Source organism: Antechinus flavipes, chromosome 1 (genome assembly GCF_016432865.1).
Source record: "Antechinus flavipes isolate AdamAnt ecotype Samford, QLD, Australia chromosome 1, AdamAnt_v2, whole genome shotgun sequence".
NCBI lineage: Eukaryota > Metazoa > Chordata > Mammalia > Dasyuromorphia > Dasyuridae > Antechinus > Antechinus flavipes.
The window spans coordinates 425,398,579-425,411,547 of record NC_067398.1 but is presented as its reverse complement, the minus strand read 5'-3'; the positions used below and the strand labels follow the sequence as shown (position 1 = coordinate 425,411,547).

At 31.9% G+C, this 12,969-nt stretch overlaps 1 protein-coding gene across 5 annotated transcripts in view; it reads left to right on the top strand.

Moving 5' to 3' along the window:
- Positions 1-12,969, top strand: part of DROSHA (drosha ribonuclease III) — a 103,047-nt gene that overhangs the window by 46,134 nt on the left and 43,944 nt on the right. For all 5 annotated transcript variants that reach the window (XR_007949278.1, XM_051969891.1, XM_051969892.1 and 2 more), the window contains exons 15-18: positions 2,012-2,111; positions 5,273-5,380; positions 11,221-11,328; positions 12,432-12,570. Coding sequence is in view for 4 of the 5 variants with exons in the window: in XM_051969891.1 (XP_051825851.1) it covers positions 2,012-2,111; positions 5,273-5,380; positions 11,221-11,328; positions 12,432-12,570 (455 nt within the window). In the remaining variant the exon portion in view is untranslated. The remainder of the gene's footprint in view (positions 1-2,011; positions 2,112-5,272; positions 5,381-11,220; positions 11,329-12,431; positions 12,571-12,969) is intronic.

Here is a 12,969-nt window from a genome sequence, read left to right as displayed (position 1 = left end):
TATTCTTAAAGTAAAATCTCTTTACTAATCGTACCAAAATAACTTGAGAATCAATTTTTGGGCAGGGTGACCTTAAGATCCATTAAAATTTATTTAACTTATTTGGGGGAAGGGAGAAGAATGTACCTTTTGTCATTTTCTGCATGTCTTTCAATTTACATTGGAGAAGCAGCAAGATATAGATAAAATAGATTTGGAGTAAAAAAAAAACCTTTGCATTCTTTGTTTTTGTCTTTGGACAAGTCACTTAATTTCTGAGATTCATTTTCATCATCTGCAAAATGAAGATAAGACCTGTATCTTTACAGGGTTCTTGTGAGACTCAAATGAAAGAACTGACATAAAATTCTTTGTAAACTTTACAGTAGAATAAAATGTCCACACTTTTTTTATTTCAAATTTTTGAAAAAAATATGAAATCCGCCTGTTATGGTATGCTTGGTATGGTTGGCTCTTTCCCCTACCAGACAGTGGGAGAGAAGGATAGGTATAAATAATTAGATGTGGCATTTATATCATAGAGAAATCTGAATTGTATCTAACTTGTAATTAAAATTTAGTCCTTGAGGTATAAAGTATTTAGTTCAGAACATGTAATTGGGAACTAGAGAACCTGCTACTTATGTTGATATTCTGGGCAAGGTTAATCTTCACTGATCTTGCTGCTGCTTTGTACTTGGCAATAGCATGGACTAAAGTAGACATTTTATCTTTGAGAGAGTAGAAGACTCTGGTCTTAGCAATTGTGGCACGTGTGTCATTAGTTGTGAAAATAGTTGTAGCAGTATTTGATGGATAGATATTATCAAACACTGCAAGAGCATGGTGGTCTTAATTAGAAAAGGAATAAGGTTTTGGAGAGATTAAAAATTTTAAATGGAATATTAGTCTGGAGGAGAACAGAGAAATTTTGTTGTTTTAAAGTATTTTGCCCAATCTTCCCTCAGCATTAGTCCTCTCTACACCATGAGAAATTAGTTGATAATAGAGGCTTTTTGTCAAGAGGAACATCTTTAGTTAAGAGAAATAAAAGCAGAAAAATATTCTTTTAAAAATATTTTCAAGAACAATATTCTTTTGTCAGCAAAACCATAGTGAAATGGAACTTAATTTTCATGGACACCTAAATAGGTGACAATTGACATAACTTATAAAAACCATGTGTTCCTTTGACTCTCAATATGTTTTGGCAGTTTCATTTAGTGAGGATCAATTTTAATAAATATTTGACTACTCCATAATGACCTGTTCATGAATCTATTATTGTCATGAAAAAGATTTTTGAGCATTATTTTCAGTTAAAAAACGATTTAGCCAGATTACTATGCCATAAGTATAATTGGGCTGCACTATTACTTTTGAGACTTTAAGTTATACTAGAGTAGTTGAGTATTTCAGAGTAGTTAGTATTATTTATTAAAAACTCATCATATTGATTTTATAATGAACATAATTGATCCATTCATGAGTGTTTTCCTCTTTAAAGCAGTAAGTTTGTTAGGCTGTCATTATTCTATTAATACTTCCATAGCTCAAAATATTTTAAAATTTCCTTTGAAATTATCTATAGTGCCAGTTTAAGTATCACATAATAAAATCTCAATCCTTTAAATAAATTTTCTTTCAGTTTCAAAATCATTATCACTTTTTAAAAATCAGATTAGGCTAACCAATTTTATGGATCACTGTGATTTTGAAAAGAACAAAGGACAAATATTTGCTGTCATTTAAAATATTCAGAAGAATGTGCTTCAAATTCTGAGTGAGACTTCAAAAGGCAAACTCCAGAAAATGTTTTGAGCATTGTTACCTTTTTGGAATAAATGTATAGCCTGCCAGAGTGAACTATCATTGTAACCAAAAAAAAAAACTATTAGTAACTATCATTGACCTTGCAGAGGTTACTTCATATTCTTGAGCTAGATTTTATCCCCTCCAGCTCTTAACCCCTTACTTTGAGTGCATAAGTTCTGACATACTGACCAAGTGATCTTTCTCTCTCTTTCTTTAGGTATCAGAAGCTGTGGAAAAGCTATGTTAAGCTCCGCCACCTGTTGGCAAATAGCCCCAAAGTCAAACAAGCTGACAAGCAAAAGTTGGCACAGAGAGAGGTAAGTTAAGGCTGTAAAATTAGTAATGATGAACTAGTCAGTTGTTGCAGTATAACATTTTTAAGGTGAAAAAAAAATAGCATCCCTGATTAATGCCATCCCATTTTTGTCCTTCATTAGGTTTTATTCAGTTTACTTTGCTTCCTGAAGGAGTGACGGTTATTCCCCATAATTACTATTAAGACATTGATGTGGTTACTATTATTGAGAGGTATATTTTCTTTTTTAATTTAAGGAAAATTTTTTTCACTTAATAGTATTTTATTTTTTCCAATAACATGTGAAAATAGTTGTCAACATTCATAACTTGTAAGTTTTTTGAGGTCCAAATTTTTTCTCTTCCTACCATCCCCAAGAGAGCAAGCAATTTGATATAAGTTATACATGTACAATCATTTTAAACATATTTCTATATTAATCATGTTTTGAAAGGAAAATCAAAACAAAAGGGGAAAGCCCGTAGAAAGAAAAACAAAACAAGTGATAATATCATGCTTCAGTCTGCATTTAGTCTCTATAGTTCTTACTCTGAATAGGAATGGCATTTTCTGTCACAAGTTTATTTGGAATTGTCTTGAATCTTTTTTTGTACAATATTCTCTTGGGTCTGCTCACTTCACTCAGCATCAGTTCATATTTGTCTTTCCAGGTTTTTCTGAAATCTGCCTGTTCATTATTTTTTATAGCACAATAGTAGTTTATTGCATTCATATATTCTAATTCATTCAGCCATTCCCCAGTTGATGGGCATCTTCTCAATTTCTATTTTCTTTTTCACCACAAAAAAAAAGTTGCTACAAACAGTTTTGTACATATGAGTTCTTTTCCCTTCTTTTTTCTGACCTCTTTGGAATACAGAACCTGTAGTGACACTACTGGATCAAAAGATATGCACAGTTTTATAGTCTTTTGGTTATAGTTCCAGATCCATATAGATATATGGATCAAGTTACAACTTCACCAACAGTGCTTTAATTTCCTAGTTTTCCCATATCTGTTCCAACATTTATCATTTTCTTTTTCTGTTATCTGATAGGAGTGACCTGTCAACCTCAGTTGCTTTAGTTTGCATTTCTCTAATCAGTAGTGATTTCAGAGAATTTTTTCATATGAATATAGATGGCTTTGATTTCTTTACTCACTGTTTTTTTTTTCCCCCAATTACATGTAAAGAGTTTTCAACATTCACTTTTGTAAGAATTTGAGTTCCATTTTTTTTTTCACCTTTTCTACTTCACCTTCTCCAAGACAGCAAACAATCTGATATAGGTTATATATGTACAGTAATTTAAGTATATTTTCATATTAGTAACATGGAAGAAAAATCAAAACAAAAGGAGTATATCACAAGAGAGGGAAAAATAGTGAAAGTAATGTGCTTCCATTCACATTCAGTCTTCATAGTTCTTTCTCTGCATGTGGATGACATTTTCCATCTCAAGTCTGTTGGAATTGTCTTGAATCACGGTATTGCGGAAAAGAGCTAAGTTTGTCATAATTTATCATCACACAATTTTGTTACTGTGTGCCATGTTCTTCTGGTTCTGCATACTTCACTCAGCTCAATTCATGTAAACTTTTCTAGGCTTTGCTGTGTCAGCTGTTCATCATTTCTTATAGCATAATAGTATTCCATTACATTCAAATATCCTAACTTATTCAGATGCTTAATCGATATGCATTTACTCAATTTTATGGCTTGGATTTTTTCATCTCAGAATTGCCTGTTCATATTCTTTGACCATTTATCAATTGACGAATGACTTGCATTTTTTTTTTTAATTATAACTTTTTATTGAGAGAACCCATGCCTGGGTAATTTTTACAACATTATCTCTTGCACTCACTTCTATTCCAACTTTTCCCCTCCCTCCCTCCACCCTTTCCCCCAGACGGCAAGCAGTCCTATTCATGTTAAATATATGACTTATATTTTTATAAATTTAGTTCGGGTGTCTAAATGTTTTAGAAATAAGGCCTGTGATCAGAAACAGTGGCTATAAAAAATTGTTTCTCATCTTTTTGCTTCCCTTCTAATTTTGGCTACGTTGAGTTTTTTGTGCAGAAACTTCTTAATTTAATATAATCAAAATTATCCATTTTACGTTTCCATAATGTTTTCTATCTCTTAAATTCCTCCCTTCTCCAGAAATTTTACAGGTAAACTATCCTTTGCTCTCCTAATTTGCTTATAATATTACCCTTTACATCTAAATTATGAACCCATTTTGATTTTATCTTGGTGTATAGAATATTTTTTTTTCTAAGAAAAAAAAATTTGCTTATTTGGTATTTTAAGTACCCAGACAAGTTTTCTACATGAAAGTGATTTCCTGTAACAGTGCTTTATTTACCCGACTTGCTCCTTATCTTAAATTGCAGGAGGCAGTCTCCAGTACCTGACAGTCCATCAGAATAGATTTATTTATTGCCCCAATAGGTGAAACTTTTTTTTTTCTTAACTTCTAAATAGATAGTACTGATTTATTGTCTGTGTTTCAATTTTAAGAACAAATACTTTCTGCAAAGAAGTAGATTTCGTCTTTGGTACAGTTTTTTACAACTAAAAAAAAAAAAAGTCCCTGAATGTATTAAAGTAAAAAGGTTTTTGCCTTGTGAAATTGTTCAGGTTCATTTCATGTTCTGACAAGAAAAGATCCTTTAGATTTCATCATTTTATTGGGAGTTATGGAGTAATCATTTAGTTTTCAGATTGTTTACAGAAGGAATCTTGTACTATTAGAAGAATGTGGTCTGGTGGAGCCAATTGTTTTTGAAATTGTAGCTCTCTTCAATGGCTAACTACTTTTCTCAAAAATTACTGGTTTTGTTGTCTGCTTAGTGAATCCAAGAAGGATGCTTATCACTTCATTTAGATATTTAGCTCCAGAAAAGAATCTTGATTGTTTCAAAATGTTTAAAAAAGAGTATTAACAAAGTATTTTATTAGTCTAATATGCTAACCCTACATTTATTTTTCATTCTTCAAAAGAAAAGTTTTGATTGAACAGGTTTTGGCTTATGTTTGTCTTAAGCTTTTACTAGACAAGAGTGACTTAGTCTTTAGTGTTCTGTATTTGGATTAAATGTAGTTTTAAATGAATCCATTTTTTTGTAAATGCCTGATTGAATTGCTATTATAATTAGTTATTCTTTTCTAGGAAGCTCTGCAGAAAATTAGACAGAAGAATACAATGAGAAGAGAGGTGACTGTGGAACTGAGTAGCCAAGGATTCTGGAAAACTGGTATCCGCTCTGATGTTTGCCAGGTAATTATGCTTTTGAAATTGAAATTAGGTTCACATCTCTTCCCTTACCTGGTCCTGAGTTCTAAAAATGTCATGCTGAGAGCTGGTGGTTTTTTGGATTTGTTGATTTCGGATTGATGGAAATCTGTGCTACACGCATGGTTTCCCATTTTTTGATAAGCTTTATTTTAGTTCAGTTAAAAAAAAAATTCTGTTAAATCCATACTTGCAAGATTTTTTTGCTCAGCATTGGGAATTGAAAAATGTAAAATATCATAATCCCTGTTCTCAAATAGTATATAGGGTGATAACAAGAACAAATAAATTAAAGATTAAAATGAACAGTCCATTCCAGAGAGACATGCAAGATTAGGGGGAAAATAAATAATTACTTCTAGATGAGGAAAATACAGGAAAGTTTCTTGGAAGTGGTAAGAAAAATACTTTCCTTGGCACTTAAAAAAATCTTTTCATTGTTGCTGCATTTGGGAATACATATGAAAGCTTTTGAAAAAATACAAGATGACAGCAATACAGAATGACATTAAATGAAAATTTTTTAAAATAGCATATTTCTTTATTTCATTGTGAAAGACTGATTTATAGAGATCACAAAATACAAAGTTTTAATGAACCATTCTGATATCTGAACCAGATTTTGTTTTTTTTTAAACCCCCAGTAGCTTATGTTGAAAAAATTTTCATTTAACTAGCATTTTGGTTTGTTTTGTTGTGAGTTAGAAACCACAAAACTCTTTTATCAGCTCTCAGGTTAGTATACTTTAGTCTTTAGTGTTGTGTATTCTATCTTGGAACTACCTTCTTTGTTGGGGACCTCTTTGATTTTTTTAGAGACACAAACTATGTTCCATTATTGCTATCCTTTTTAACCATGGATCTTTTCCATGGATAATCTGTCTTCCAGTTTTTCTTATTTTCTCATATTTGTTATTGCTAGCACAATAATATCCCATTACGTTCTTATACTAAAGTTTGTTTAGTCATTCCCCAGTGGATACCTACATTGTTTCTAGTATGGTATATTATTAGCTCAAAAATCTCTTTTCATGAATATATGTGTCTATATATTAAACCTTTCTGTTTTTGACTTTTTTAGACTCCTTTAGTGGAATTTATGAACATTTAACTCAGATTTTTACCACAGTTCCAAATTGTTTTTCAGAATACTTTGACCAGGTCATAATTCCACTAACATATTTGTGTTGCTCTTCCCACAACATTGATTATTTCTAGCTTTTTTGTCTTTACAAAGTTCCTTGATGTCAGATGAAATTACAGCATTGTTTTAACTTTTACTTTTCTTAGGAATTATAGCAGTCTTCCTGCAGTACTTAATAATCTGCTATTATTTGGAGAACTTCAGATTTTATCACTTGTTTTTTGTGGCATCTCTTTGATTTTATATGTATGTTAATTCAAAGATAGTTGATATTTCCCATCCAATTATTAAACTAAAGCTATCATCTCCAGAGTTACCATTCATAACTTAAATTGCCAAAATTAATAGCATTTTTCTTAATTATAATCCTTTTTACCTCTCTTTAGCATTTGACTGCCATTCACCTCATTCTTCTGGATATTCTCTTCTCTGAATTTTCATGACTTTCTCTGCTTCTACTTAACTTTATTTGTTAGTACTTTGATGTCTTTGTACACTAACCGTGGATGTTCCCCAGTATGTCCAATATCAAAGATAGTTGGTATTTCCCATCCAATTATTAAACTAAAGCTATCATCTCCAGAGTTACCATTCATAACTTAAATTAGCATTTTTCTTAATTATAATCCTTTTTACCTCTCTTTAGCATTTGACTATTGTTCACCTCATTCTTCTGAATATTCTCTTCTTTGAATTTTCATGACTTTCTCTGCTTCTACTTAACTTTCGTTAGTACTTTGATGTCTTTGTACATTAACCGTGGATGGTCCCCAAACCTCTGTTCTGTTACTCCTTCTCTTTTCACTGTGTACTATCTCATTTGTTGATTTCATTAGCTTCCCTGTGTTCAGTTGTCTATATGAAGATGTGTTCCAGTCTGTATATCTAGTCCTAGTCTTTTTGCTGAGCTTCCTACCTGCTGAACATCTCAAACTGGATATCCTTGTAGTCATTCTAGACTCATCATGTCCATATCCAAATTCATTGTCTCTTCTCCTAAACCTTATATTTTACTTCAAACTTCCTTATTACTGTAGAAGACATCACTATTCTCCCAAACTCTTAACTTCATATTCTTAGTATCATTCTTAATTCCTCACTTTCACACATACATCTAGTCAACTGCCAAATCTATTCATTTCCACCTTCCCCAGGTCTCTATTAGACATTCCTTTTTTTTTTTTTTTTTTTTTTTTTTGGCTGAGGCAATTGGGCTTAAGTGACTTGCCCAGGGTCACACAGCTAGGGTTAAGTGTCTGAGGCCAGATTTGAACTCAGGTCCTCCTGACTTCAAGGCTGGTGCTCTACTCACTGTGCCACCTAGCTGCTCCTAGACATTTACTTTCTCTTTACTTATATTCATCACCCTGGATCAGAACACTACTATACTTGTTTTCTCACTGTTCTCCTCAACCTCAAGTCTCTCCTTGTTCTAGTTCATCCTTCTTTCATCTGCGAAGAGGATTTTTCTAAAACTAAGATGTTTTGTCACCCCATCTTTTCTCAGTGAGCTCTAATCCTCTTCATTACCTCTAGGAATAAGTATATGAAAGTATATAAAGTCATCTTTTTGTCCCCTATCTGTTTCAGCTTTAAACCTCATTTTCCTACACAAACTCTCTACAAACTTACTTGTACTTTCTCCAACACAACACACTGTCACCTGTCTCTAGGCCTTCTTGTTGGCAGTTTTTCCCCTTCCCCATTGCTTTTTAATTGTTCTATCTTCCTTCAAGGCTATGCTCAAAGGCCACTTTTTTCAGGAGGCCTTCTTCCAGTTCCTAATGTCATCTTCTTTGAGATTGTAATGGGTCTGTTCTGTGTGTGTGTATTTTGTATGTATCTAGTTGTCCTTTTCCTTTTTTCTTTATAGACTCCTTCAGGACAGGGACTGTTTTTTACTTTTCTTTTTATCCCCAGTGTTTAGTATACTGCTTGGCATTTTTAGTAAATATTTAATTTGACTTACTGATATATGTATACTGTTTTGCATATCAGTATTATATAATTTTATTAAAATAGTCCTATATCTCTTATTTGTAAGATTTCTAGCAAAAGATGAACATTGTTTTCTTTTAAATACTTTCTTGAGTCAATTTATATAATTATGTAGTTTTGACATCTAATAATACCAATTAATTGTAACTATCCTTACATCCTTGCTATTAATCTAATTTGATGATCATACTTTTTTTTGATACGTTGCTCAATTTCTGTTGTTTTTGTGCTAAAATCTGATTTAAAATTTTAGCATCAACATTCATTATTGATAAAATATTTTATCTTTTTTCTTGGTTTGAATTTTAGGACTAATAATACCTCCCTGTTCTCCCATTTCTCTCCCCCATAATAAAAGAAAGAAATTAAGAGTACTTCCTTAAATTTTTATTGTTTTATGCAATATAGGCATTAATTATTATTTGTATATTTTGTTTTGCTTTTACTTTCCTCGGTTGGTTATGAATTCATCTTTATTTTCTTTTAAAGTTAAGTTAAAGGCTTATCATTTTTGTTAACTTTTTAAAAGAAACTTTCTTCTTACATTTCCCATTGTGTTATTAAAAATTCTGTGTTTTTACAAAGAAAAGCCTACATTCTAATAATTTTGATTTTGATAATATAATATTTCATAATTATAGGAATAATTCTGCTTAGAAATATATTTCAATAGATAAGCTCAGGCATTTCCTTTAAATGTTCTGGTTTATTTTCGGATAATGTAGTTTCTTGAATCAGCAGATTATTATTAGCTTCTATAAAACTTGGCTTGGATTATGCCTGTCTTTTTAAATCCTCTGATTCAGTGTTGACACAAAGAAAGAATTCATTAAATATTGATTGAATGGCTAGGATACCACCAACCTCATTTTAAATCCTAAAAAGATATTTATTATTGATGGCCAAATTCAGTAAACATTTTATGATAGTTTTTCCAACTGCAAAACTTTGTTCAGAACTCTCAGAACAGTTCCTAAGAGACAACTCTTAGGAACTGTCTTCTGCATTCTTGTGATACATATTAAGGAATAGAGTAAGTATGACATTTAATACTGTTGGGAAATAATTCTTGTGTACAAATGAAAGTCAGGAAATATATAGATTTGTCATGTGTAAATTCCTTTCTTTCTTCCCTCCCTTTTCCCCCTTCCCCCCAAAAAAGTAGTACTGTTCTGTGGTTTAAAAATAGCTACCACAAAAAACAGCCTGCAAAGGACTCCCTCTCCCCCCCCCTCAAAAATAACCAACTATCCAGCCACATGAAATTTGCATAAAGATGATACATTCTAGAAAGAAGAACTATTTGGTTGCCATTCAGGTATAGAGCCTTATTAGTGGTAATATGTTTTCTTATTCACAGAGGTGAGATAATTCTAGAGGCTTAGGACACATAGGAGAGAATCATAGTTACTATTATGTCAATAGCTTGCCTTGTCTCTGTACTTTGTCGTTCATGTCATTCTGTCTTTGTTTTCAGTCATGTCTAATTCTTTATGACTTTGGGATTTTCTTGGCAAAGATACTAGTTTGCTGTTTCCTTCTCCTCATTTTACACATAAGGAAACTGAGGCAAACAGAATTAAGTGACTTGCCTAGAGTCACATAGATAGTAAATATCTAAGGCCAGATTTGAACTCAGAAAGATGAATTTTCTAGACTCCGGGCTCTGTATTCTTATCCACTACGCCACCTAGCTCCCCTTTCTGTACTTATAGTAATGTATTAATATTTAATATTGTAGGGACAGCTAGATGGAACAGTGGATAGAACACTGGCCCTGAAGTCAAAAGGACCTGAGTTCAAATTCTGCCTCAGATACTTAACACTTACAAGCTGTGTTCCCTTAGACAAGTCACTTAACTCTAATTGCTGCACCAAAAAAAAAAAAAAAGTATTTAATATTTTGGACCACTTCTTTGTCTTTTAATATATGATTAGTGACTTTGCAGAGAGTAGTTTAATTTGAATGATGAAGTTGAAAGTTAATTTTGAAAGGCTAAGGAAGCAAGAGAAGAAATATAAACAGCTTTCTCTAGGGATCTGGCTGAGAAAGTGAAGAGATATATAGGACAGTAGCTTAAAGGGACAGTAGGATCTAGTGAAGATTTTTTTGTGCTTTTATTTTGTTTTAATATGTGAAGCTGTGCTTGAAAGCCATAAGGAAGGAACTGATAGGTTGGGAAAGATTGAAAATTAATGAGAGAAATGAGTTTTTATGAGAGAATCAAAGTTGAGTGGAGATAGTGCCATAAAACTCTACCCTTGTTCCCTAAACTAAATTTACCCTAGGATACCTGTTCTCATCTTCAGATAAATGCTTTTTTCCCTTTGGGAGTGTTTTGTAACAGCATCTACTTTGTAGGGTAAATTACAACCCTCCTTTCCCTAAACCTTTTATTCCCCTTGTTCCAATCCTTCTCTTCTACTGTTCATTCCATCTTTTATGTCTCTTCCTACCCTATAGAATTTCTTTTGGATACTTAAAAAAAAATTATCATTGAAATTGTTAAGTGTAACTACTCTGTGTTAGAGTTTGAAACAGGTGTTTTCTCTGTTGGTGATCACCTATAAGTTCTCTTTAATTGATTCTTTTCTCCCTTTATTCAAAGTTCTTGGTAAGAAAATTTTTCCTTTTACCAAATTATACTAATTGCATTTTAAAAATTTTACATATTTTTCCTAGCATGCAATGATGCTTCCAGTTTTGACTCATCACATTCGTTATCACCAGTGCTTGATGCATCTTGACAAGTTGATAGGATATACTTTCCAAGATCGTTGTCTGCTACAGGTAAAAAAGCCATTTCTTTTGATCCTTATCTAGAAAATAAGGTATTTCTCATTTCATGAATATAGTGTATATTCTCATGTGGTAGAATAGATCTTTAGAACAGAGTTTCTTAGCCTAAGGTTAAGATTTCAGATGCTTTATGAACTTTAGCGGGAAGACATTTGTACTGTAATTTTTTTATCTCCTCTTAATTGAAATTTAGCATTATTTCAGTTATTGAAAAATATTATTCTCTGAAGTACATATCTTTGCCAGATTAGTAAAGTAATCCATGAAAGAAAAAAAAGAGTCTTGACTCTTTTTCTTTCTTTATGTCTTATACTTCTTTTTGGTACTGTACAACACTTTCATTCCTAGCTAGAATCCATTGAAGGCCGTAGTGTTAAATAATTGATGTTCATCTGTGTTTGATCGCAATCACTCTTTTTATCATTTATTATCCCTTTTATTTAGTGTTGTTGTTCCTGCTGTCTTGAAAAGATCTGAAAGTCATTCTTACTAAGGTATAAAGACTGACTGGAAAAACTTAATGTTATCACTTAGAGCCATTTGGCATTTGAAAGAAAGCTCTCTATAATTAAAAGATTCCTGAACTTCAAGCCCATGTCTGGGTTTCAATGCTGGCCCTGATATTTTCTAACTGTGTGAATGTGGGCAAGTAAATTTACATGTTTGGTGTCCTCATCTGTAAAATGGAAACAATATATTGCTAACTCACCAAGGTTTTTTGCAGAAAGTATTTTATAAACCTATAAAGTACCATATGAATATATATGACTCATTAAAAAATGAATTTCTAATTTTAGAATTTCAGGTAAGTTGAATAGAGGTGTTTTTCAAAAAGGAAAGTTCTTTATATTATCCCTGAAATGATGCCAAATAGATTAACTGCTGTGTCTTACTGTAAGATTTGCCCTCTGTGTACTCTGATAAATATGTGCAAATTTGGACTGGGTAAAAGAAATAGAAATGTCAGGGTTTGTAGTGTGAAAAAGCAGTTATAACTATGCCAAGAATCCTTCACTCTTCAGGGGTGAAGAATTGGAAGCATAGACAAGTGATTCCGAGACTATAAAATTGAATTTGTTTTATCTAAATTTTAGCTAGCAATGACTCATCCCAGTCATCACCTAAACTTTGGAATGAATCCTGATCATGCTCGTAACTCTTTATCCAATTGTGGGATACGTCAACCCAAATATGGAGACAGAAAAGTCCATCACATGCACATGAGGAAAAAAGGTTTGCTTGGATTATTTTCAAGTTGTTCTTTTCTTCTACTGTTTATTATTTCAATTTTTACTCTCTATTGTTGTGTAAAAGATCTTGGGAAAGGTAGAGGTCTTGGATTATTATAACTCAGGCTGCAGTGTTCTACTTTGTAATTTTTAAAAAATCATTTTTAGTGTCTTTGGTTCCTCATAAAATAATAACATTCTTTTGGAACAAGTATTGTAATAAGGGCTTTTTTTTTTTTAAAAATGTTTCCTCTCACAAATGAATTTCATTTGATTGTTCTTTCTTTTGGAAAGATCTTTTTTGTATTTTACAAAGAAATAAGTGTAAACCACTGTATTCATTTATTCATAATCTTATCAAGTTTTAGAACTATGAAGCATCATAAAATTAAGTTGGTACAAA